The sequence below is a fragment of the Triticum aestivum genome, chromosome 1D (genome assembly GCF_018294505.1).
Source record: "Triticum aestivum cultivar Chinese Spring chromosome 1D, IWGSC CS RefSeq v2.1, whole genome shotgun sequence".
Lineage (NCBI taxonomy): Eukaryota > Viridiplantae > Streptophyta > Magnoliopsida > Poales > Poaceae > Triticum > Triticum aestivum.
This window is the reverse complement of record NC_057796.1, coordinates 83977001-83999504: the sequence shown is the minus strand read 5'-3', so window position 1 is coordinate 83999504 and position 22504 is coordinate 83977001. Positions and strand designations below refer to the sequence as shown.

General features: G+C 46.5%; 2 protein-coding genes across 2 annotated transcripts; one reads left to right on the top strand and one right to left on the bottom strand.

Moving 5' to 3' along the window:
* The first annotated feature begins 5133 nt into the window (after positions 1 to 5133).
* Positions 5134 to 6409, top strand: LOC123165874 (uncharacterized protein At5g39865-like). Its single transcript, XM_044583621.1, has one exon. It carries the CDS (start codon positions 5353 to 5355, stop codon positions 6274 to 6276), a length of 924 nt encoding a protein of 307 aa, XP_044439556.1. The 5' UTR covers positions 5134 to 5352; the 3' UTR covers positions 6277 to 6409.
* A 9947-nt stretch (positions 6410 to 16356) lies between these two features.
* On the bottom strand, positions 16357 to 17250 carry LOC123165867 (glutathione S-transferase 4). The gene is made up of 2 exons (XM_044583611.1): positions 17009 to 17250; positions 16357 to 16925 (listed from the first exon to the last, which is right to left on the bottom strand). Exons 1-2 carry the CDS (start codon positions 17208 to 17210, stop codon positions 16453 to 16455), a joined length of 675 nt encoding a protein of 224 aa, XP_044439546.1. The 5' UTR covers positions 17211 to 17250; the 3' UTR covers positions 16357 to 16452.
* Between the last annotated feature and the right edge of the window lie 5254 nt (positions 17251 to 22504).

The window sequence follows — 22504 nt, the reverse complement described above, 5'->3', positions numbered from 1 at the left end:
CTCGAACCCTCCAGCTGAGCGCCTCCTCCTCACCTCGTCTTCCTCGGGCCGGCCACCAGCAGCAGCTTCAGGCCAGCCCCGCCGCCAAGTACCTCGCGCAATCCCCTACCTCGTCCTTGCGCTGCCTCCAGGAACCAACCGAGGAAAGAGCCTCGTGCTCGTGTGCGAGCACGCACATGAGCTTCTGCGCCCGCGCCTCGATCCCGCCGCCTCCCCCTCAACCGGACGACGGCGCCGGCGACCAGCTCCCCCAGGCCGGCCTCGCCTCCCTTCTCTTCCTGTCCCCTTCCTCCCTTGGTTCCTCTTCTCTTTCTCACTCTAGTATCTCCCGCCCTCTCTGTTCTTCGGAGGAGTATGCCATGGAAGCTGCAAGGAGCTCCAGCCCGCCGGCCACCATCTCCAGTCAGATCCGTCTGGTCCCGGCCATCTTCGTCGACCGCCGGCCATCCCTGCCCGCCTTGCGCGTCGCTGTCGTCGCCTTCGTACCGCAGCCCAAGCGCTGCTCCGCGCCGCGCTGCCTCCTTCTGTCGGGAGCAGACAAAGGAAGCTGCCCCTGCCCGTTGACTTCCCACGCCGGCATGTGCGCAAGGGCCGCAAGGCTAGGGGCGCCCAGCTCCTTCCGCTCACCCAGCCAACCAAGGGCCAGCATCGCCATGGCCGCCGGCCTCTGTTTTCCCGCTGTGAGCAACTTCCTCCATGAACGAAGCTTCGATCCTTTCCTAGATCCGTTCTGGCATGTATAGGTTATTTAAGTTTGCCACTATGTTTCCACCGCAAGCATATCAGCTAGCCCAGTGGCTAGCGCGGCCTCTATCCATTCGAGGGGTCTGGGGTTCGAGTCCCAGCCGCCCCATGTTTTGCTTAGTTGCAGAAAACCCCTCATACATCATGCATATAATAACTTCACAGCAGTGCATCGGATTAAAATAATTTATATATGAAAAATGTCTAGAATTTCCTCTAGTTTCATAATATGCTGCTTTCAACCATGTTAAAAATGTTTAAAATGCTGTTTGTTTAAATTTGCTTAAATGCCATGTTAAAATGATATATTTCATAACTAAATAACCGTAGCTCGGATTTTAATAAATTATATATGTAAATGGGGTAGAAAAATGCCTAGTTTAACATGGTGCACTTCATTTTGCTGTTTAACAACATTAAAATTGTGTTTAGGGCAGAACAGTACTAAATCTAAATTATGGACATGAGGATTTTCCGGAAATTGTTGTTTGTCATTCCGGCCTCATTTAAATTGCCTAAAATAGGTAGTTTCCATATGCTTCGCCTCTTGCCATGGTTAATAACATTTAATATTGTTGGGTCCATAAGCGGGAGAGAACTAAATAATTGATGTGGTGTTTCGTCAATGTGCAACTCGTTGCATATTGAGCTCCACTTAACTTGTAGTATTGTTTGTTGCACTTTGCCATGCCATGCCTCTTTAAACCGGACATGCATCATACTTGTTTGTGCATCATGCCATGTGAATGTGATGGTTGTTTACTATGTTGTTTGTTTCTTTCCGGGTTGCTTCTCTCGTTAGCTTCGGTTTCGTTCCGGAGTTGTGAGGATTCGTTCAACTACGTCCGCTTGTCTTCTTCATGGACTCGTTCTTCTTCCTAGCGGGATTTCAGGCAAGATGACCATACCCTCGAAATCACTTCTATCTTTGCTTGCTAGTTGTTCGCTCTATTGCTATGCTGCGCCACCTATCACTTGCTATATCATGCCTCCCAAATTGCCATGAAACCTCCTCTAACCTTTGTCACCCTTCCTAGCAAACCATTGTTTGGCTATGTTACCGCTTTTGCTCAGCCCCTCTTATAGCGTTTCTAGTTGTAGGAGAAGATGAAGTTTGCTCCATGTTGGATTATGTTTATGTTGGGATATCACAATATCTCTTATTTAATTAATGCATCTATATACTTGGTAAAGGGTGGAAGGCTCGGCCTTATGCCTGGTGTTTTGTTCCACTCTTGCCGCCCTAGTTTCCGTCATACCTGTGTTATGTTCCTTGATTTTGCGTTCCTTACGCGGTTGGGTGATTTATGGGACCCCCTTGACAGTTCGCTTTGAATAAAACTCCTCCAGCAAGGCCCAACCTTGGTTTTACCATTTGGTACCACCTATCCCCTGTTCCCTTGGGTTCTGCAGACTCAAGGGTCATCTTTATTTTAAACCCCCCCGGGCCAGTGCTCCTTCGAGTGTTGGTCCGAACCGAGCAGCCTGCGGGGCCACCTCGGGGAAACTCGAGGTCTGGTTTTACTCGTAGCTTGACTTATCCGGTGTGCCCTGAGAACGAGATATGTGCAGCTCCTATCGGGATTTGTCGGCACATTCGGGCGGCTTTGCTGGTCTTGTTTTACCATTGTCGAAATGTCTTGTAAACCGGGATTCCGAGACTGATCGGGTCTTCCTGGGAGAAGGTTTATCCTTCGTTGACCGTGAGAGCTTATGATGGGCTAAGTTGGGACACCCCTGCAGGGTATTATCTTTCAAAAGCCGTGCCCGCGGTTATGTGGCAGATGGGAATTTGTTAATATCCGGTTGTAGAGAACTTGACACTCGACTTTATTAAAACGCCTCAACCGCGTGTGTAGCCGTGATGGTCTCTTCTCGGCGGAGTCCGGGAAGTGAACACGGTTTCTGGGTTATGTTTGACGTAAGTAGGAGTTCAGGATCACTTCTTGATCATTGCTAGTTGACGACCGTTCCGTTGCTTCTCTTCTCGCTCTCTTTAGCGTATGTTAGCCACCATATAAGCTTAGTGCTTGCTGCAGCTCCACCTCATTACCCCATCCTTTCCTTTAAGCTTAAATAGTCTTGATCTCGCGGGTGTGAGATTGCTGAGTCCTCGTGACTCACAGATACTTCCAAAACAGTTGCAGGTTCCGATGATACCAGTGCAGGTGACGCAACTGAGCTCAAGTGGGAGCTCGATGAAGATCTTGTCTGTTGTGTTGTTTCTTTCCTTGTTGATCAGTAGTGGAGCCCAGTTGGGACGATCAGGGATCTAGCAGTTGGGTTGTCTTCTTTCTTTTGGTTCCGTAGTCGGACCTATGTGTGTACTCTGAATGATGTATGATTTATTTATGTATTGTGTGAAGTGGCGATTGTAAGCCAACTCTTTATCCCATTCTTGTTCATTACATGGGATTGTGTGAAGATGACCCTTCTTGTGACTAAACCACAATGCGGTTATGCCTCTAAGTCGTGCCTCGACACGTGGGAGATATAGCCGCATCGTGGGCGTTACACACCCCAACACAATAAAGCAAAGAGCACGACATAGGATATTATCTTCTCCGTGAGAGCCCAAACCTGGGTATATCCCTGAAACGGTTACCATCATGTCGAGTCGAGATAGACTACAGAGGGATCTTCGAATTTAGCTTCGACTGTGGTGGCCCATACAGGTCCTGCTGGGTGAATGTCGCGGCAGATGGGAGTTTTTTATTTCATTTTATGTTTTTTTCTTCTGTTTTTTATTTCATTTTTGTTTTTCCTGTTATGTTTTTTCTTTTTTTCTTTCCTTTTTTCTTTAAAATTTGTAATATTTTTGTAAAATCACTTTTTTTTCCAATACATGAACTTTTTTTAAAATCACAAAAAAAATTCAAATTCAATAATATTTTTAAAGTTGTGAACAATTTTTGAAATTCATGGACATTTTTATCAAACTCGCAAACATTCCTTGAAAGTAATGAACATTTTGTGAACCTGTGAATATTTTTTGGATTTCACAAAGTTTAAAAAAATTGTGATCATCTTTAAACATGCAAAAAATTTGTGAAATTAGTAAAAAAAAAAAAGAACCCACGATCATTTGGTGAACTCTATGAACTTTTTTTTAAGTCATGAACATATTTTTTCAAATTTGTGAACAATTATTGAAATTCACAGACCTATCTTTTTAAATTCATGAACTTTTTTTGAACTCATGAGTTTTTTTTGTTTTTACCAATATTTTTGAATGAATATTTTTGAATTTGTGAACATTTGTTTAAACTTGTGAACATTTTTAGTGATCAAGAAACATTTTTTGAATTCACGATCATTTTCTGAAACCGCGAACATTTTTTAAAATTTGTGAACATTTTTAGTGATCAGGAAACATCTTTTGAATCCACGATCATTTTTTGAAACCGCGAACATTTTTTTAAAATTTGTGAACATTTTTGTGATCAGGAAACATTTTTTGAAACCGCGAACAATTTTTTGAATTTACAAACAGTCTCCCAAATTCTAGATTTTATTAAAATTCATGAATGTTTTAGAAATTATTGAAGATTTATTAAAATGAAAACTTAAAAAATCTAATGTCAGATGTTTAAGCATGGCAGATCCTAGGGAAAAACTGAACATGGCTAGGATCTTCCTTGCTCGTTGAAGGGAATTCCATGCCGTGACAATGTAATTTGCAATTAAAACATTCAAATTGCCATGCCTAAAATTCGGATGCTAGATTATTAGTGAAATCTTTGTGATTGAAAAAAAAAGATCACCAGCACCGCCGCGGGGGCTGGCTCAACGAGCTGGCAGGATACGTGGGATTTGTGATAGGAGACTATCCGACCCGCGTGCTAACTAGGAGGCCCCCGCCCGCCAGAGCGTATACACATTTGAGGAGCCTGACAGTAGATACTCTAAGACTAGCCACAATGGGTAGTAACATAGACTAGTAACATGCCCATATTACTAGTCTATGTTACTACCTTCATAGTGGGGAGTAACATATGTGTGGTAACATGGAGCACTTCATTTATTAGGCTATAGACACATCTTGCCTTGATATGTGTGATGTTACTCATACTAGTAGTAACTAGTTATGTTACCACTTTCATCTCTTTCTTCATTTATTGCATGCCATATCATCTATTTAACTTAGATATGTGTGATGTTACTACCTACGTTATTCCAACTGTGGAAAGTCTAATAGAACTGGCCCTACCTTCACAAAATCCCATTCGATTTTATAATAGTACAACGAGCGAAGATTGCAGCGAGCCATTAGGTCAAAGTCGCGCTGAGTAGTTTTGATTTGAAGTGTGTTCTCCGTCGACAAGCATTTATCCTCGGCAACACCATCTGCACCCAACTGAAAATAATTGGCCCACGCTTCATTTCTTGCCGTCCTTTATTATCACTTGTCCTCGAGCGGAGCGGGGCGGGCGGCAGTCTGTCTCTCTTCGAATTGAAATTTTGAATCCTCTTCCCCCCCATTCCCTTCCCTTCCCTTCCTCCCCTCCCCTCCCCACCTCCCAGGTTTCCACCACCGCGCCGCAGCCCGCAGAGCAGGCCGGAGCAGAGGAGAGAGCCGAGTCGAGTCCGCCCACAGTAGACAGATCGATGGGGTGCGTGTCGTCGACCTTCACCGAGGACGACGAGCGCCGGATCATCGGGGTATCCGCCTCCGCGTCCCACATCGTCTCCCTCACCTCCTCCACCTACGGCATCCTCACCTACAACCTCGCCGCCTCCCCTTCCACCACCAAATCCACACCCCCTCCACCGCCGCCGCCTCCGCCCGTCCCACCGCTCTCGCTCCCCTCCTGCAGGGCCAAGCCCAAGCCGCCCTCCGACGAGCAGCCGGAGGCGGAGGTCATCAACTCGTGGGAGCTCATGGCCGGCCTACACGACCCCTCCACCCCGGCCAAATCCAAGTCCCCGCGCGGCCCCGCCCGCAGGGAAGCCGGCGACCGCCCGCCCCGCCCCATCCGCTTCCCGCTCCGCGCCATCGACGGCAACGCCGCGGCGCGCGTCCCACCTCCGCCGCAGCGCTGCCCGCCCGGCGGCGCGCGCTGCGCGGTGCTCTACACCACCACGCTCCGCGCCGTGCGCGCCACCTTCGAGGCCTGCAACGCGGCGCGCGCGGCGCTGCAGTCCCACGGCGTCGCCTTCCGCGAGCGCGACGTCTCCATGGACCGCGGCTTCCGGGACGAGCTCCGCGCGCTGCTCCTCCCGGGCGCCCCGGCGGCGCTGCCGCGGCTGTTCGTGCGGGGCCGCCACGTGGGCGGCGCGGAGGAGGTGCTGCGGCTGGACGAGGAGGGCGCGCTGGCGCCGCTGCTGGAGGGCCTCCCCCGCGCGCGCTCCCACGGCTGCTGCGACGGCTGCGGCGGCATGAGGTTCCTCCCCTGCTTCGACTGCTCCGGCAGCCGCAAGGTGCTGTCCGGCGTCGGCGCTGCGGTGAAAGGGCGCCCGGAGAGAGGCGTGGTGCTCCGATGCCGGGAGTGCAACGAGAACGGCCTCGTGCTCTGCCCCATCTGCTCCTGACCAGCTGGATTTTTCACCTCACTTCATCGATCTACTCCAGTAGGTTTCAGTTCGTTTTCGCCTATTCAGATCGATGATACTTGTTGTAACTGAGACTGGTGGATCAACTGAGGATTTGTCGTCTGGGTTCTTATCTGAATTGAACTGGTTGGTATGCATTCAGAAAAACAGAGCTTGCACTGATGAGCAATGGGCATAGCAGTGAACAATAATTGAGCAGCTGAACCTCGGCAGGAGAGGAGGCTCGTCTATGCTGGAGCGCCGCCATGTCGAGGGGGAAGAGCTCGTCGCGGCCTCTCCGGGCACAACATGGAGACGCCCCCCACCCATCTCTCTTTGTCTGTGTTGTAATTTAGCAGCTCTGTTTCTGATATTAGTTTACAGTTTTGCAAAAGCACATATATATAGGCGAAAGTGGTTTTGTGGCTCCCCCGATGTTTTCAGGGTATAAGATTATATATAGGCGAAAGAAGTAGGTCGGTGGAGTTACGAGGGGCCCATGAGGGTGGGGGGCGTGCCGACCCCCCTAGGCGCACCCTCCTGCCCCGTGGCCGTCTCGTTGCGTCTCTGACTTCCACTCCAAGTCTTCTGGATTGTGTTTCTTCCAAGAAAGATCCTCGCGAAGGTTTCGTCCCGTTTGGATTCCGTTTAATATTCCTTTTATGCGAAACACTGAAATAGGCAAAAAAACAACAATTTGCACTGGGCCTTCGGTTAATAGGTTGGTCCCAAAAATAATATAAAAGAGTATATTAAAGCCCATTAAACATCCAAAATAAATAATATAATAGCATGAAACAATTAAAAATTATAGATACGTTGGAGACGTATCACGTATCTATGAAAACATGGAAAACTTTCAAGTTGGAAGGGCGGAGTGACATTTGAAAGGAGTACTTTTCAATAAGGCCTTGTTTGGTTGAGTGTGGATGTGAGAGGATTGACGGGGTTTGAGGAGATTTAAACCCCTTGTAAGTCAAAATACGTTTCAATCCTCATCAATCCCCTCCAACCCTCTTGGAGAGAGGAACATTTCACGCCAGCGCGCCAGTTGAAAATTTGGTCGGTCGATTCCGACGCGCGCGCTCGCTGGCAGTGGCACCACGTGATTTACTCCAGGAATCTTATCGTTTCATACGTTTCTTTCTCAACCGCACATCCTCTTCCATCTCTTCTCCCCCCGCTCACGCTCGAGACGCCATGGACGGCACAACCCGAGCTGGTTTCCTCCGCTTCTGTCCATCTCAAACCTCCACCCCTGACTGGCCTGTTGCGCGAAAGCTCTCACCGTTTTTTTTGCAGAGACCATGGCTGACTTCGAGCTGCCCGGAGACACACGCCATTCATCGGAGAGGAAGTGTTTGCTGCCACCGGCGATTTTTTTCCATATGCTACAACGGCCCCTAGTGGTTGCTGAGACAGGTGCCATGTCTTGGTGCAATCTCCGGGGGGAGAGCAAGGTGCCCTACTGCCTGCTGGATCCGGGCAAGATGACGTGCTGCAATCGTTTTACAGGAGCTGCAACCAGCCACCAGAGTGCTACAACGGGTATCCAAAGGAGCTGGAACCGGCCATGGGGGTGCTACGAGTACGTCGATTGGATACAACCGGGGGGAAGAATTCCCGGTGCTGCAACCGTCACGACGGCAAGCTGGAACCAGCGTGGTGGCAAGCTGGAGCCAAAGGTGGGCGATGCTACAACCGACAAACGGCGGCCGCCTCCCCATCTCTTCTTCCCACTTCAGCCACGGTGGCACGCACGAACTCCCAGGAGACGCTGTGAGTTCGTCCTGATCACCCTTGGGACGCGCACGACGATCGTGCTGCTAGGAGATGCACTGGATTGGGCCACGACCATGCGATCCGTGGCAGTGTTCCCTCGGGATGCTACAATGGTGCACCACGGCCACCCGAAGGCTGTGCTACAACCAGCATTAGCCGGAGCTCGAGACGGCGGCCATAGGTGTTGCAACCGGCAACCATCGATGCTGGAACGAGGTGCTGTCGGTACGACGGCTAGTCAAGGTTGCTGCAACCGGCATTTGAGAAAGCTACAACCGACGAGAAAAAAAGCTTCAACCGAAGAGAAGACGGAAGCAGGGCCCGACACCACAGAAGCTGCAACCGGTGTTTTTGAAAGCTACAACCGTTGATGAAAAAAGCTTCAACTGGCAACAAAAAAGGCTTCAACCGGAGGTGACATAAGCTATGAACGACACAAAAAAGCTACAACCGACGTCTGAGAAAGCTTTGACCGACGCGGTGAGCTGACGATGGTGCCAGCGTTGAGAGGCAGACGATACACGATGGTGCTGCGATGAGTCGGCGAAGAAGCTACACCGGTCAGCGAGAAGATGCAAGCCTCATCGTTGGCCGACCAGCAAGCACAAGCGGTCACCGCCGAGCACGGCGCCACGAGAGGACGCAGAGCGCGGGGCGCGGGTGGCCGGCAAGAGTGGGAAGTCGAGGACGACGCAGGTGGGGGTGTCGCCAGTCGTGAGCGTGCTAGGCACCGCGAGCGGAACGGCTGTGTGGTGCCGGGCTGCATGGGGGATGGGGAACACCCATGTGTTGACTTTTTTTGTTTGCGGTGACCAGCGAATCCTACGGACGCTATGCATTGAATCGCGTAGATGGGCTGCGACCGGCCGAGTTTTGGGTCGGCGTGCCAGCGCCTATTAGCGGCCTCAACCAAACAAAGCCTAAGGTTGTTTTTCTGGGCTACTCACTTGGACGTTTTTCGGGGGCCATGATAGCATCACCCATGTTTTTTAATTTCCTTTTGTTTGTACTTTCTATATTTTTATTTCTGTTTCTATTTTTCTCCTTTGTTTTTTATTTTAATTAACCTTTTTCCATTTTAGTTTTCTAAATTATTCATCAAACTTTTATAAATGTAAACCGTGTATTTGAAAAATGTTAAAAAACTCTAAAAATATTTCTGATGCACACAATGTGTATGAAAAAATACTAATCAAAACATGTATGTAAAAAAATGTTAATCATGTATTGAAATATTGTTAAACATATATATAAAAACTTTTCATGTGTATATGAACATTGTAAAAGGAAAAAGTAGGCATCAATACATATGTTTCAAGAAATGTTAATCATGTACTTAAAAACTGTTACCTGTATAAACAAATGTTTCATATGTCACGAAAAAATGCAATAGGTAGAAAAAAATAGACATCAATATATATATATATATATATATATATATATATATATATATATATATATATATATATCTAAAAAATGTAGTTTGTGTTAAAAAATTAGACATCAGAAGATTTATCTAAAAGAAGTTAATTATGTATTTGGAAAATGTGAAACTTATATACAAAATATTCCTCATATAAAAAAACAATGTACATTGTTTAAGACAAAAGGAAAGAGATTAGAACATATATTAAAATGATGTGAAACATATTTTTAAAATTTTTTAAACTTATGCAAGGAAAATGTCCTTTATGTTACGAAAAAGGAACATCATGCGTGAAAAAACTGGACAAGTGTTGAAATAAGAAAAAAGGAAAAAAACTAAAAACTGATGAAAACTTGAGAAAAAAAAAGAAAAGTGCAGGAAACCATAAAAGAACAAAGAAAACAAAAAAAAACCAAAGAACACGGGCGAAAGAAATAGTAAAAAGGAAAACAAGAAAAAATAAAGAAAAACCAAGCTGCAAGAAATGGAAATACACCGAAAAAAGAAAGAAAATAAATCTAACATGGGTTGGCCCATTATTTCCCACTCATAGGCGAATCCTAATAGGAATCAGTACGGGCGAGAAATAGCCCTCACAGATTTTTGGGACCGGCGTGGGGTTGACGTAAGTGCGGTTTAGCTTGGGGATGGGTGGGTCGCCTTGTCGGGTCTCCTCGCAGCGGATCCTATTCCCTGCTTGCGTTAGGGAATAACCATGAAAGGCATAGCTCCTCGTCCTCTGTATGGACCGGCCCATTCCGGGTGTTTTTCTCACCAGTTTTGGCAATGTTCTAGAACCTTCCCTGAACTTATTATTTTCCCCTCTATTTTTTCTTAGATTTTTAATTTTTTAATTTTTGGGGTTTTAATTTTCCTTTTTAAATTTCATAATTTTGGACTTCTTGAACCTTTTTTGAATCCATAAACCTTTGTTTAAAGTCGTGAAGATTTTTTAAACTAATGAATATTTTTTATATTCCTAATTTCTCTGACTTATCAGACCTTTTCAAAATTTCATGAACATTTTTCTCATGGATATGTTCTGATTTACGAAGATTTTTTTGAATTATCGAACATTTTTAGCAATTCATGAACATTTTTTGTATTAGTGAACATTATATTTTTCAAGTTCCTGAAGAGTTTTTGAATTCAAAAATATTTTTCACGATTGAGAACGTTTTATTTTTCAAAAAAGGAAAACTTAAAATATTTAATTTGTGAACATTTTAAAAAATTCTACACTTTATTAAAGCGCAACTTTTTTGAATAACCAGATAAAAATAAGGAGAAAACATAAAACATAAAAACTTAATGAAAAAAACAGGCTACCCCACGCCCCCAATGGATTGACCCAAAGTGTGCGGATGGGAGCGCGTTGCTTGCTCCCTCCCACACTGGACGAGGAATGGGAGCACTCTCTCCTCGCCTGAATGATTCTGGATGATCCCTCCCCGAAGGTTCGCGTGCTCCTAATTGACGCTCTAAGCGCCACTTTCCCATACCAGCACCCGCTACACAGCAGTGGCACTTCGTGCGCCAGCTCCCGTGGGCTGGCCCAGCAACGGAGGGGATCGCTAGTTCGGGAGTCGCGGATTTCCCGGTTAGTGATCGTGGTTCACTGGTCATAGTTGACCACTGATCAGTTGACTTTTTGAAAAGAATGAAAATCACAAAAAGAGAGTTTGCTAAATTCAAAGAAAGTTCACAAAATTGAAAAAAGTTAATCAATTTTCAAGAAACTGCACGAATTTGAAAACAAATTCATTGATTTTATAAAAACTTTGAAAATTTGAAAAAAGTTCATCAAATGTGAGTCCAAAGTTCATCATTTTTTTAAAGTTCATTGAATTTGAAGAAATTTCATGAAATTTGAAAAAAGTCCATTAATTTTGGAAAAAGTTCATCGAATTTGAAAAATAATTCATTGATTTTGGAAAAAAGACCATCAAATATGAAAACTAAAAGGGAACATGAAAAAACAGGAAAAATAAAATAGAAAGAGAAACGAAAAAGGAAAAGTATAAAGTAATAAAAAAAGAAGGACTATGCTAACGTCCAGTCGACTGAACGTTAAGCAACACATCCGCACAATCCTCTCGCGATCCACTTCTTCCGCCCCGCGCGCTATCTCTGATTTTTCTGGCGATCCCACCACTTCTCCCGCTTCCTTTTTATTTTCTGGCGTGGTAGAAAAAACGTGATAAAAATATCGTAGGAGATGGGAGTCAAACTCACTACCTCTTGGTCCATCATCACTTGTCATATCCACCTGGTCTGGTTTCAACTTGTGATTACAAAGAAGATCGATAAAAATTATACTCGCACATACGCGACTAGAAAAACAAGCCATTTTTCTTTCTTTCTTTTTACCAATTTTTCTTCCCTTTTGTACACAGTAATTCATGCATCATAGACCTGATAGCTCACACATCGCTGTAACATTTTGATCCTAGGTAAAAAATTGTTTTAATACACCCCGATAGCTTACAGAGTGTGGTAATTATATGTCACGAACCTGATAATTCACTCACAAACACCATGGTAACTATTGGCCCGAAGAAAAAAATGTTGTTGTAACACATTCCGATAACTTATCTGTAAAAGGAGCATGATAATTTATACGCTATGGATCAGATAACTCACGCACAAACACTGTGGTAATGTTTTTGACCACATGATTTTTTTTGTAACACACGCCAATAACTCTTTATAAAGAGCATGGTAATATATACGCCACAAACCTGATAACTCACTCACAAACACTGCGGTAACTTTGGGCATAGAGAAAAGAAGTTGTATTTTTTGTGGGGAAAAAGTTATCTCCCCCCGTGCCAAAGTTATCTCCTCCCTTGCGCTGACCTTCTCTTTTAAAAACTTGGAGCAAATGATTTTGTGCGATGTGTGAGTTACCATGCTATTCACACAAAAGCTACCGAGGGGATGTTTCATCAACTCCCCCCCCCACTCCCCGTGCCAAAGTTATCAGGACCGGGGTCCACAAGTTATCAGGTCTAGATGTGTCAGTTATCATGATATCGACACAAAATCTACCGAGGGGATATTTCATCAACTCCCCCCCTCGTTGCCAAAGTTACCAGGATGGGGTGCATAAGTTATGAGGTCTGCGATGTGTGAGTTATCATGCTATTCACACAAAAGTTTGTCAACCCCCCTTCGGTCGCCAAAGTTCATTGACCCCCCCCCCCCCCCCCACACACACACACATGCCAAAGTTTTCAGGTCCGGGGTACGTAAGTTATCAGGCTGCGATGTGTGAGTTACCATGCTATTCACATAAAAGGTACCAGGGGAATATTTCATCACCCCCTCCCATGCCAAAGTTATTAGGACCGGGGCACATAAGTTATCAGATCTACGATGTGTGAGTTACCATACTATTCACACAAAAGTTAACGCGTAGTATATTTCATCAACCCCCCCCCCCCCCCCCCCTCACCCCATGCTCTCCCCCACCCCCGCGTGAGAAAATTACCACGGTGTGATCAACTTGAGACGAGTTGGTAAAAAATCTTCGTGAAACTAGATATCATGATGATTGTATGCGAGTTATCAGAGAAATTCAAGAAAAGAACTAGAAAAACTTCCTTTTTTTGCTCATATAGTAGTAAAAAGGTTCGAATACCTTGTTGCCTTCTTTTAGACAACAATTAATAGTTGGTGAGATGGTAAGGGTGATGGGTATAAACTTTGGAGGTGTTGGGTTCAATTCCCACACCAAGCACCTATATTTTTCGCACCAAGATTTTCAGAGAAAAAAAAAGTAGGCGACGGGATTACATCGATTAAGTCGGGAAAGTCCTAGTCACGATCCATTTAATATGGGAAGTCAACTAATCAATGCGGGATTACAGCAATTAAGTCAATGCGGGATTGCAACAATTAAGACGGGATTACATCGATTAAGCCAGCGCCGTATGATCGAGAATGGACGAGATTCACATCGTGCGGATCTGTTGCAATCTGCCAGTCGGCAGGATTTTAGCTTTTCCGAAAAAGAAACAAAAAACTTAAAAAAGGAAGAAAACTGGGTAAAAAGAATCCACCGGAACCTAGCCTAGAAAACCGGGTGAAAAAACCCAGATATTCCACGCACTAAGGAAAGACAACAAAAAGATAAAAAGAAGTAAACATAAACAAGTCCCGCGAGTTGGTCACCACGTGTCGCTATGAACGAAGTAGTTTGGAGTTCAAATCCTAGGGCGCACCCTAAGAAAAATGAATAAAAGCATAAATGTGTCGGCCCAGCGCACATGGAGTGTGTGCCTGTTGGCGAAGTAGCCTTTAACCGGCACTATTTGAGTCCAAACATATTTTCTAAGACAAATTCGCACATATGATTTTGAATACTTGTAAATATTTTTGCAGTCAAAATACTGAAACTCTGACCATCTTTCTTGAAAACGGACATAGTAGTGTCGCTGCTGCTACACTTTTCTCTTCTTTGATGGAAGATTGGAAGTCAACTTAGTGCCTTCTCTTGTGGATTGGACTTGTTGTATGAGTCAAGCTTCCTTCCTGCACAAGAAATTTCTGACGTCCATAATTAACATTTTTTAGAAAGCAATACAATATTCATACTGCTGATGATATGGACAGCTTAAGAAAAAATTCCTTAGACAGGAAGGAAGCTTGGCGTATGCAACAAGTCTGATCTAGAAGAAAAATCACTAGGCTGAATTCCAATCTTCCGTGAAAGAAGAGAATAATCAACAGTAGCCTGCCACGCGAAGTACATCTGCACTACTACAAACCATCAACTATTCGGGATGAATTTGCAAAGGAACACGTACTTTTCAGGTTTTTTTTGCGGGGGCACATACTTTTCAGGTTAACACAACCTATTGGTGTAACCGTTGCAGATAGCTCTAATTCATCACTTGATCATGTTGACATGATTTCTAATAGGTGGTCCTGCATGTAACTACAAACGCATAAAGCATGCAATGATAGTTGGCTCAAGCTAACTAAAACCTTTAATTTCTCCCAAAGGTATGGTCAAAATGAGTCAAAAAAATTTCCAAGGTCAATACTCCATTTACTAGATTTTTATTGTATTCTTAAAATTCTTGAATTTGAAAAAAAATCTATTAAGACAACAAGCTGCCAATATCTCCAACACATGGTCCAAATAAGCTAAAATGTTCTCAAATTAGTATTAGGTATATATATGATTACTAACTTTTGAGATATTTTAAATGTTAGGATTTTAAAATATATAACGATCAACTAAAACTGCGAATATTGGCAGTTTTTATTGGCTGACTGATGCGATCTTTTTTTTCTTTCACGTGCGCACTTACAAGCGAGTTCCACTCATCATGAATCATGTCAATGTAGTCAAACGATGAATTAGAACTAGCCGTAACACGTTGTACCGATAGGTGGCATTTTTGTGCGACAAATCTGAAGAATAGGTGTTATGTAGAAAATCAACTCCAACAATTGGTTGTTTGTGCAATTTCCTTCCCCATAGGTAATGTAAGACGGCCTTCGCAAGAGCACTGGGGTACTTATATTCCTCTTGGAGCGAAACTAAGGGAATGTTGTTTTCATCCATATGGTATTCTTCAATTTAAATCGGAGAGGAAGGCCTCTCTTTCATTCAAACAAATAAGTATAACTAGTGTAAAGAACTTTGGTCCAACTCATGTACTGTTTGCATAAACATCAACTACTCACTTTTTGGAAATTGCTCGTGACATGTTCAAACGAACTATGACCCGACAACACAGCTTGTTGGGGCATATGGAGCTGAGATTGCGAGAAAACTTTCAATTTAGTCATCAAAACATCAAGGTATTACAATGAGCCCTAGAAGTAACAAAAAATACATCCAGATTTGTAAACCACTTAGCGATCATTATAAGCACTGGAGCAAGCCGAAGACGCAATACCGTCATAACCTCTCCATCATTGGAGTTGGGCAAATCTTGTTGTAGAAGACAATCGAGAAGTCGTGTGCTACGACCCTATAGTACCAGTGCACCAGAATAATAACGGTCGTAGATGAAGAGATGAGCAATATCGAAAGGATCCAACTTGAAGACACATGAAAGTAGACGAACGAAAACCGGCATCAAGAGGATCCACCAAACACTAAAGACAAACACCGACCGAATCTCACGAGATCATTTTTTTTTACGGGGCACACCTCCACACGCCTCCAATGACGCTAGACACACTGTCGGGACGGAGTTAGGTGAGAAGAATCTTATTCCATCTTCAGAGAGCCGCCACCACCTATCCTTCTTAACCATGGTACAAACACTAACTAAACTAAACGAACACCTAAAAACGGAGCCCTCCATCCGCGTCAACCGCGATCCACCGCATCTCCATAACTGCCATAGGAGACGAGATAGATCGACGATGACACTGATGTGAGGCAGGGTCACATATATTTCCACCATAGTGAGCGATCATTGCTCCTATTTTTGGGGATATCTTTAGTTGTTTTTTTAACATCAGTACAGACACAAGCGTTCATATATACGCGTATACACTCACCTGTATGAACGCGCGCACACACACCCTACCTCTATGAGCACCTCCGAAAGTCTGAATCGAATATCATCTTGAGATTTTACGAAGTCACCGTAGGCGCCTCGTAGCCGACGGGCGCATATCGTTTGAAATCCTGAAATAAATTCAGAATAAATACGAGCAGCAGGATTTGAACCGTGATGGGCTGGGATACCACTGTCCATCTAACAATCCAACCACAAGCACATGTTGATTTGCGGATATGTTTAGTTTTTGAATCGCGTGTCATCAACAAATAATATACTTGCTCAGATTATTGAGAAAAAAACTAGGTTGAAACACAATTTTTGAATGGTTCGAACATGGTATTTGAAAGAAATTGTACTGACCCGGACCACTTTTTATTTCATTCACACCGGATAAACAATCTGAAAACACACACAACATATACGCCGACGTTGCAATCACTGCTCTGCCTTGTTCCCCAGCCCAAAGTCCGGTGACATGAACTCCTTGACCTTCCTCGCCGCCGGCCTGGCCTTGAGCTCCTCCCACCACGCCTTGACATGCGGGCGCTCCTCCACCAGCGACGCGTACTCCGTCTCCATGAAGTAGTGCATGAGCGGGAAGTGGCTGAGGTCGGCGAGGCTGACCGACTCCCCGGCGAGATACTTGGACGCCGACAACCGCGCCTCGTACACCTCCAGCACCTTCCTCAGCTTGACAACGTTCTCGTCGACGATGGCCTGGTCGCGCGTGCCGCCGAGTAGCGGGACGAGGAGGCACTGGATCGAGATGGCGCCCGCCACGGGGTGGTGCTGGTGGGCCTCCACCTCCAGCCACACGTCCACCATCGCCGCCGACTCCGGCGAGCCGTCGCCCACCAGCAGCTCCGGCTTGTACTTGCGAAGCACGTGCCTCGCAATTGCGCGCGACTCTGCGTGATTTTTTTGATAATAATACAAGCTCTCCTTGGCGATCTCGTAGTATAAACAAAAAAGAGATAATGATGGGAATTACCGAAGAGGGTGAGGTCGCCGTCCTCGAGAACGGGGACCTGGCCGAAGGGGTTCTTGGCGAGGAAGTCCGGCAGAAGGTGGTCACCGGCCTCGCGTTTCATGGGGATGAGCTCGTAGTCGACGCCTGCCTCCTCCAGGCACAGCAGGGGGCGTGCCACGAACGGCGAGACCGCCCACCCGTACACCTTGAGCGCCGGCGCCATCGACTATCGAGATAGCTCGCGTCCGCTTCTTGAAGTTGACTGCGATACATACCCGAGTTAATGATTAAATAGGCGCGCAGTTGCTGATCGTGGATCTGTGTTACGGGTGTTCGTGGCGTCACTGCTTGCGTCCAAAGTAGACTGTCGGCATAGTCCCGATCCACACTGCCTTAGACTCCGCAAAACCCCCGTAAAATGCGTTTGCAATTCGACGCGGATCTCATTTGCGGGTCGGAAACGTGCGCAGCCAAACAGAAACTATATATGAAACTGCATAATTCAAAAAAAAGTTTCACGGGAGAAATTGCAACCATAGTAGTTCATCACATACTACATATACGACATGATCAAACACTAAATTCATCACAAACACTGGTTCATACTACATACTACATTCACTACTAGTACTAGAGGGGGTGGGGATCTAACGGCGGCGAGCTCGCGGCCAGGCACGACAAGGTGGCGGAGCTCAATCCTCCTCGTCGGAGCTGTCGAGGTCAATGTACTTCGCCTTCTGCTCCTCGCGGATGCGCCGCCACTCGTCGTCCTTCTCCTTGGTGGCAAGGTTCGCTGTGACCGCCTGTTGGAACAGGAGGTCGTCGAGCTCCTCATGGTGGCGCCGACGCTCCACCTCGCGCAAGCTGCGTTCGGTAATGGCGGCCGCGATCACGTCGACATCGGCGACGAAGTCCTCGGGCCCGACAATGCCGCGGCGCACGATCTCCTCGGGCTCCTGCTTGACGACGACAACCTCGATCTCCTCCGGCCACTCCCTCTTCACGGGGAGAAGGCTCGCGCCGGAAGAGGAAGAGCTCGCGGTGCTCGCGGCGGAGGAGGGCGTATGCCCGTGCCGACGGTCGTACTCATCCGTCTCGCGGACGCGGAAGCTCGGCAGCAGCGAGAGGCCCCTGTTCGTCCACTTCCTCGCCCCGTGCTTCCTCGCGCCGTCCGACTGGGCACGCCGCTCGCGCTCGGGGTTGCCGCCGCCGCCGGAGCTCTACATGCGGCCCCACATGGCGGCTGGAGGCGGAAGAGGCTCACCGGCGGCCAGAAATGTGAGGAGGGGAGTGGGGAATTGCGGAGAGGCGCGGCGGGGGGTGGGGGGGGGGTTAGGATTTCGACCCGCAAAAGCAGCGCGAACCCATAGATATGCTGCTTAGGGGGGGGGGGTTGCGGGCCGCGGTAAAAAATTTTACGGGCCGGGCGAGTATACGGGCTCTGTTTTGCCCAGAAAATTGGGCCGAGCCCGTATACTCGCCGGAATTTTGCGGGGTCTGCTAGAGTTGCTCTTAGGCATCTTCGAGGCGAACCGTAAACCTCCCACAACCATTCGGACTAAGGAGACCATCCAACACCGGCCTATATCGGTCCACCGGGCGGTCAGACTAATTGTCACTTCAAATGGTCGATGCAAATGCATATTATTTTGTAGGAATAAGGTTATCGCCTGACCTTAAAGTGAAACCTTGAAATATCTACTGCTTAAAAAGAATGTAAGGTTTTCCTTTCATCTTTCTTTACATCATGACTTCGTCCAACCTTTCATGTATATGATAATCAATAACTTTAATTACTTACCTTTTGAAGCAATTTCACTTTAATTTACTTATGAAACTTGTAATCAAAATTTGATGAACATTTATTTGCATAATTGCATTATTATTGACAGGTAAATTACAAGCTAACGTATTAGAATATTTATACCCGTTGTAACGCACATACATTGTTCTAGTACAAGTATACAAGGCCGCAAGGACCAGAAACATGCGATGCAAAACAACTCCTGTTGGTCGCTCGAATAGAGAAATCCTGACGCATAGGGCAGCCCAACTAGGTTGCCTTCCAATTGGTGATTTTAGAGCATCTTCAGCCGCGTCCTCAACGGGCCCTCCTCAGGCGTTTTTGCCGCATCGGCGCCGAAAAAACGGCCCAGTCGCCACCCCAGAAGCCCGTTTTTCGCCGGCTCGGGCCGAATCTGGTGCCGGCGGACCCAGGCAGAACCCGGCGCCCTGGGGGGCGCCTGGGGCGCCGGCACAAGCGAAAAGGCGCGCGTGGGTCCGCCCTGTCGGCGAGTCAAGCGCCTCTTCCCGCCGTTTCTCCCCGCTTTTCCCCCAGTTCCCTCCCATTTTCTCCTTTCTGTTGGAAATATGCCCTAGAGGCAATAATAAAAGGTTATTATTATATTTCTTTGTTCATGATAATCGTCTATTATTCATGCTATAATTGTATTGTCCAGAAATCGTAATACATGTGTGAATACATAGACCACAACGTGTCCCTAGTAAGCCTCTAGTTGACTAGCTCGTTGATCAACAGATAGTCATGGTTTCCTGACTATGGACATTGGATGTCATTGATAACGGGATCACATCATTAGGAGAATGATGTGATGGACAAGACCCAATCCTAAGCATAGCATAAAAGATCGTTTCGTTTGCTAGAGCTTTTCCAATGTCAAGTATCTTTTCCTTAGACCATGAGATCGTGCAACTCCCGGATACCGTAGGAGTGCTTTGGATGTGCCAAACGTCACAACGTAACTGGGTGACTATAAAGGTGCACTACGGGTATCTCCGAAAGTGTCTGTTGGGTTGGCACGGATCGAGACTGGGATTTGTCACTTCGTGTGACGGAGAGGTATCTCTGGGCCCACTCGGTAATGCATCATCATAATGAGCTCAATGTGACTAAGGCGTTAGTCACGGGATCATGCATTGCGGTACGAGTAAAGAGACTTGCCGGTAACGAGATTGAACAAGGTATTGGGATACCGACGATCGAATCTCGGGCAAGTAACATACCGATTGACAAAGGGAATTGCATACGGATTGATTGAATCCTCGACACCGTGGTTCATCCGATGAGATCATCGTGGAACATGTGGGATCCAACATGGGTATCCAGATCCCGCTGTTGGTTATTGACCGGAGAGGCGTCTCGGTCATGTCTGCATGTCTCCCGAACCCGTAGGGTCTACACACTTAAGGTCCGGTGACGCTAGGGTTGTAGAGATATATGTATGCGGAAACCCGAAAGTTGTTCGGAGTCCCAGATGAGATCCCGGACATCACGAGAGGTTCCGGAATGGTCCGGAGGTGAAGAATTATATATAGGAAGTCAAGTTTCGGCCACCGGGAAAGTTTCGAGGGTTACCGGTATTGTACCGGGACCACCGGAAGGGTCCCGGGGGTCCACCGGGTGGGGCCACCTGTCCCGGAGGGCCCCGTGGGATGAAAGTGGAAGGGAACCAGCCCTTAGTGGGCTGGGGCGCCCCCCTTGGGCCTCCCCCCATGCGCCTAGGGTTGGGAACCCTAGGGGGGGGGCTTCCCCCTTGCCTTGGGGGGCAAGGCACCCCTTTCCACCCCTTGGCCGCCGCCCCCCCAACCCTAGATGGGTTTTGGCCGCCCCCCTCCCAAGGGGGCCTATATAAAGGGGGGAGGGAGGGCAGCAACCTACAGCCTTGGGCGCCTCCCTCCTCCCCTGCAACACCTCTCTCTCTCGCAGAAGCTCGGCGAAGCCCTGCCGGAGACCCGCTACATCCACCACCACGCCGTCGTGCTGTTGGATCTCCATCAACCTCTCCTCCCCCCTTGCTGGATCAAGAAGGAGGAGACGTCGCTGCACCGTACGTGTGTTGAACGCGGAGGTGCTGTCCGTTCGGCACTCAGTCATCGGTGATTTGGATCACGGCGAGTACGACTCCGTCATCCACATTCATTGGAACGCTTCCGCTCGCGATCTACAAGGGTATGTAGATGCACTCCCTTCCCCTCGTTGCTAGTAGACTCCATAGATGCATCTTGGTGAGCGTAGGAAAATTTTAAATTATGCTACGATTCCCAACAGTGGTATCAGAGCCAGGTCTATGCGTAGTTACTATGCACGAGTAGAACACAAAGCAGTTGTGGGCGTTGAGTTTGCCAATTCTTCTTGCCGCTACTAGTCTTTTCTTGTTTCGGCGGCATTGTAGGATGAAGCGGCCCGGACCGACCTTACACGTACGCTTACGTGAGACAGGTTCCACCGACTGACATGCACTAGTTGCATAAGGTGGCTAGCGGGTGTCTGTCTCTCCTACTTTAGTCGGAACGGATTCGATGAAAAGGGTCCTTATGAAGGGTAAATAGAAATTGGCAAATCACGTTGTGGTCATACGTAGGTAAGAAACGTTCTTGCTAGAAACCTACAAACCACGTAAAAAAATTTGCAACAACAATTAGAGGACGTCTAACTTGTTTTTGCAGCAAGTGCTATGTGATGTGATATGGCCAGAAGATGTGATGAATGATATATGTGATGTATGAGATTGATCATATTCTTGTAATAGGAATCACGACTTGCATGTCGATGAGTATGACAACCGGCAGGAGCCATAGGAGTTGTCTTTATTATTTTGTATGACCTGCGTGTCATTGAATAACACCATGTAAATTACTTTACTTTATTGCTAAACGCGTTAGCCATAGAAGTAGAAGTAATCGTTGGCGTGACGACTTCATGAAGACACAATGATGGAGATCATGGTGTCATGCCGGTGACGAAGATGATCATGGTGCCCCGAAGATGGAGATCAAAGGAGCATAATGATATTGGCCATATCATGTCACTATTTGATTGCATGTGATGTTTATCATGTTTTTGCATCTTATTTGCTTAGAACGACGGTAGTAAGTAAGATGATCCCTTATAATAATTTCAAGAAAGTGTTCACCCTAACTGTGCACCGTTGCGAAGGTTCGTTGTTTCGAAGCACCACGTGATGATCGGGTGTGATAGATTCTAACGTTCGAATACAACGGGTGTTGACGAGCCTAGCATGTACAGACATGGCCTCGGAACACACGCAATACACTTAGGTTGACTTGACGAGCCTAGCATGTACAGACATGGCCTCGGAACACGGAGGACCGAAAGGTCGAGCATGAGTCGTATAGAAGATACGATCAACATGGAGATGTTCACCGATCTTGACTAGTCCGTCTCACGTGATGATCGGACACGGCCTAGTTAAACTCGGATCATGTTTCACTTAGATGACGAGAGGGATGTCTATCTGAGTGGGAGTTCATTAAATAATTTGATTAGATGAACTTAATTATCATGAACTTAGTCTAAAATCTTTACACTATGTATTGTAGATCAAATGGCCAACGTTGTCCTCAATTTCAACGCGTTCCTAGAGAAAACCAAGCTGAAAGATGATGACAGCAACTATACGGACTGGGTCCGGAACCTGAGGCTCATCCTTATAGTAGCCAAGAAAGATTATGTCTTAGAAGCACCGCTAGGTGATG

Excerpts from the sequence above, each read along its gene's own strand:
- LOC123165874 (XM_044583621.1), top strand. The coding sequence starts at position 5,353 with ATGGGGTGCGTGTCGTCGACCTTCACCGAGGACGACGAGCGCCGGATC.
- LOC123165867 (XM_044583611.1), bottom strand. The coding sequence starts at position 17,210 with ATGGCGCCGGCGCTCAAGGTGTACGGGTGGGCGGTCTCGCCGTTCGTG. Across the intron at positions 16,926-17,008 it reads CGGCGACCTCACCCTCTTCG|AGTCGCGCGCAATTGCGAGG; the intron begins GTAATTCCCATC and ends AAAATCACGCAG.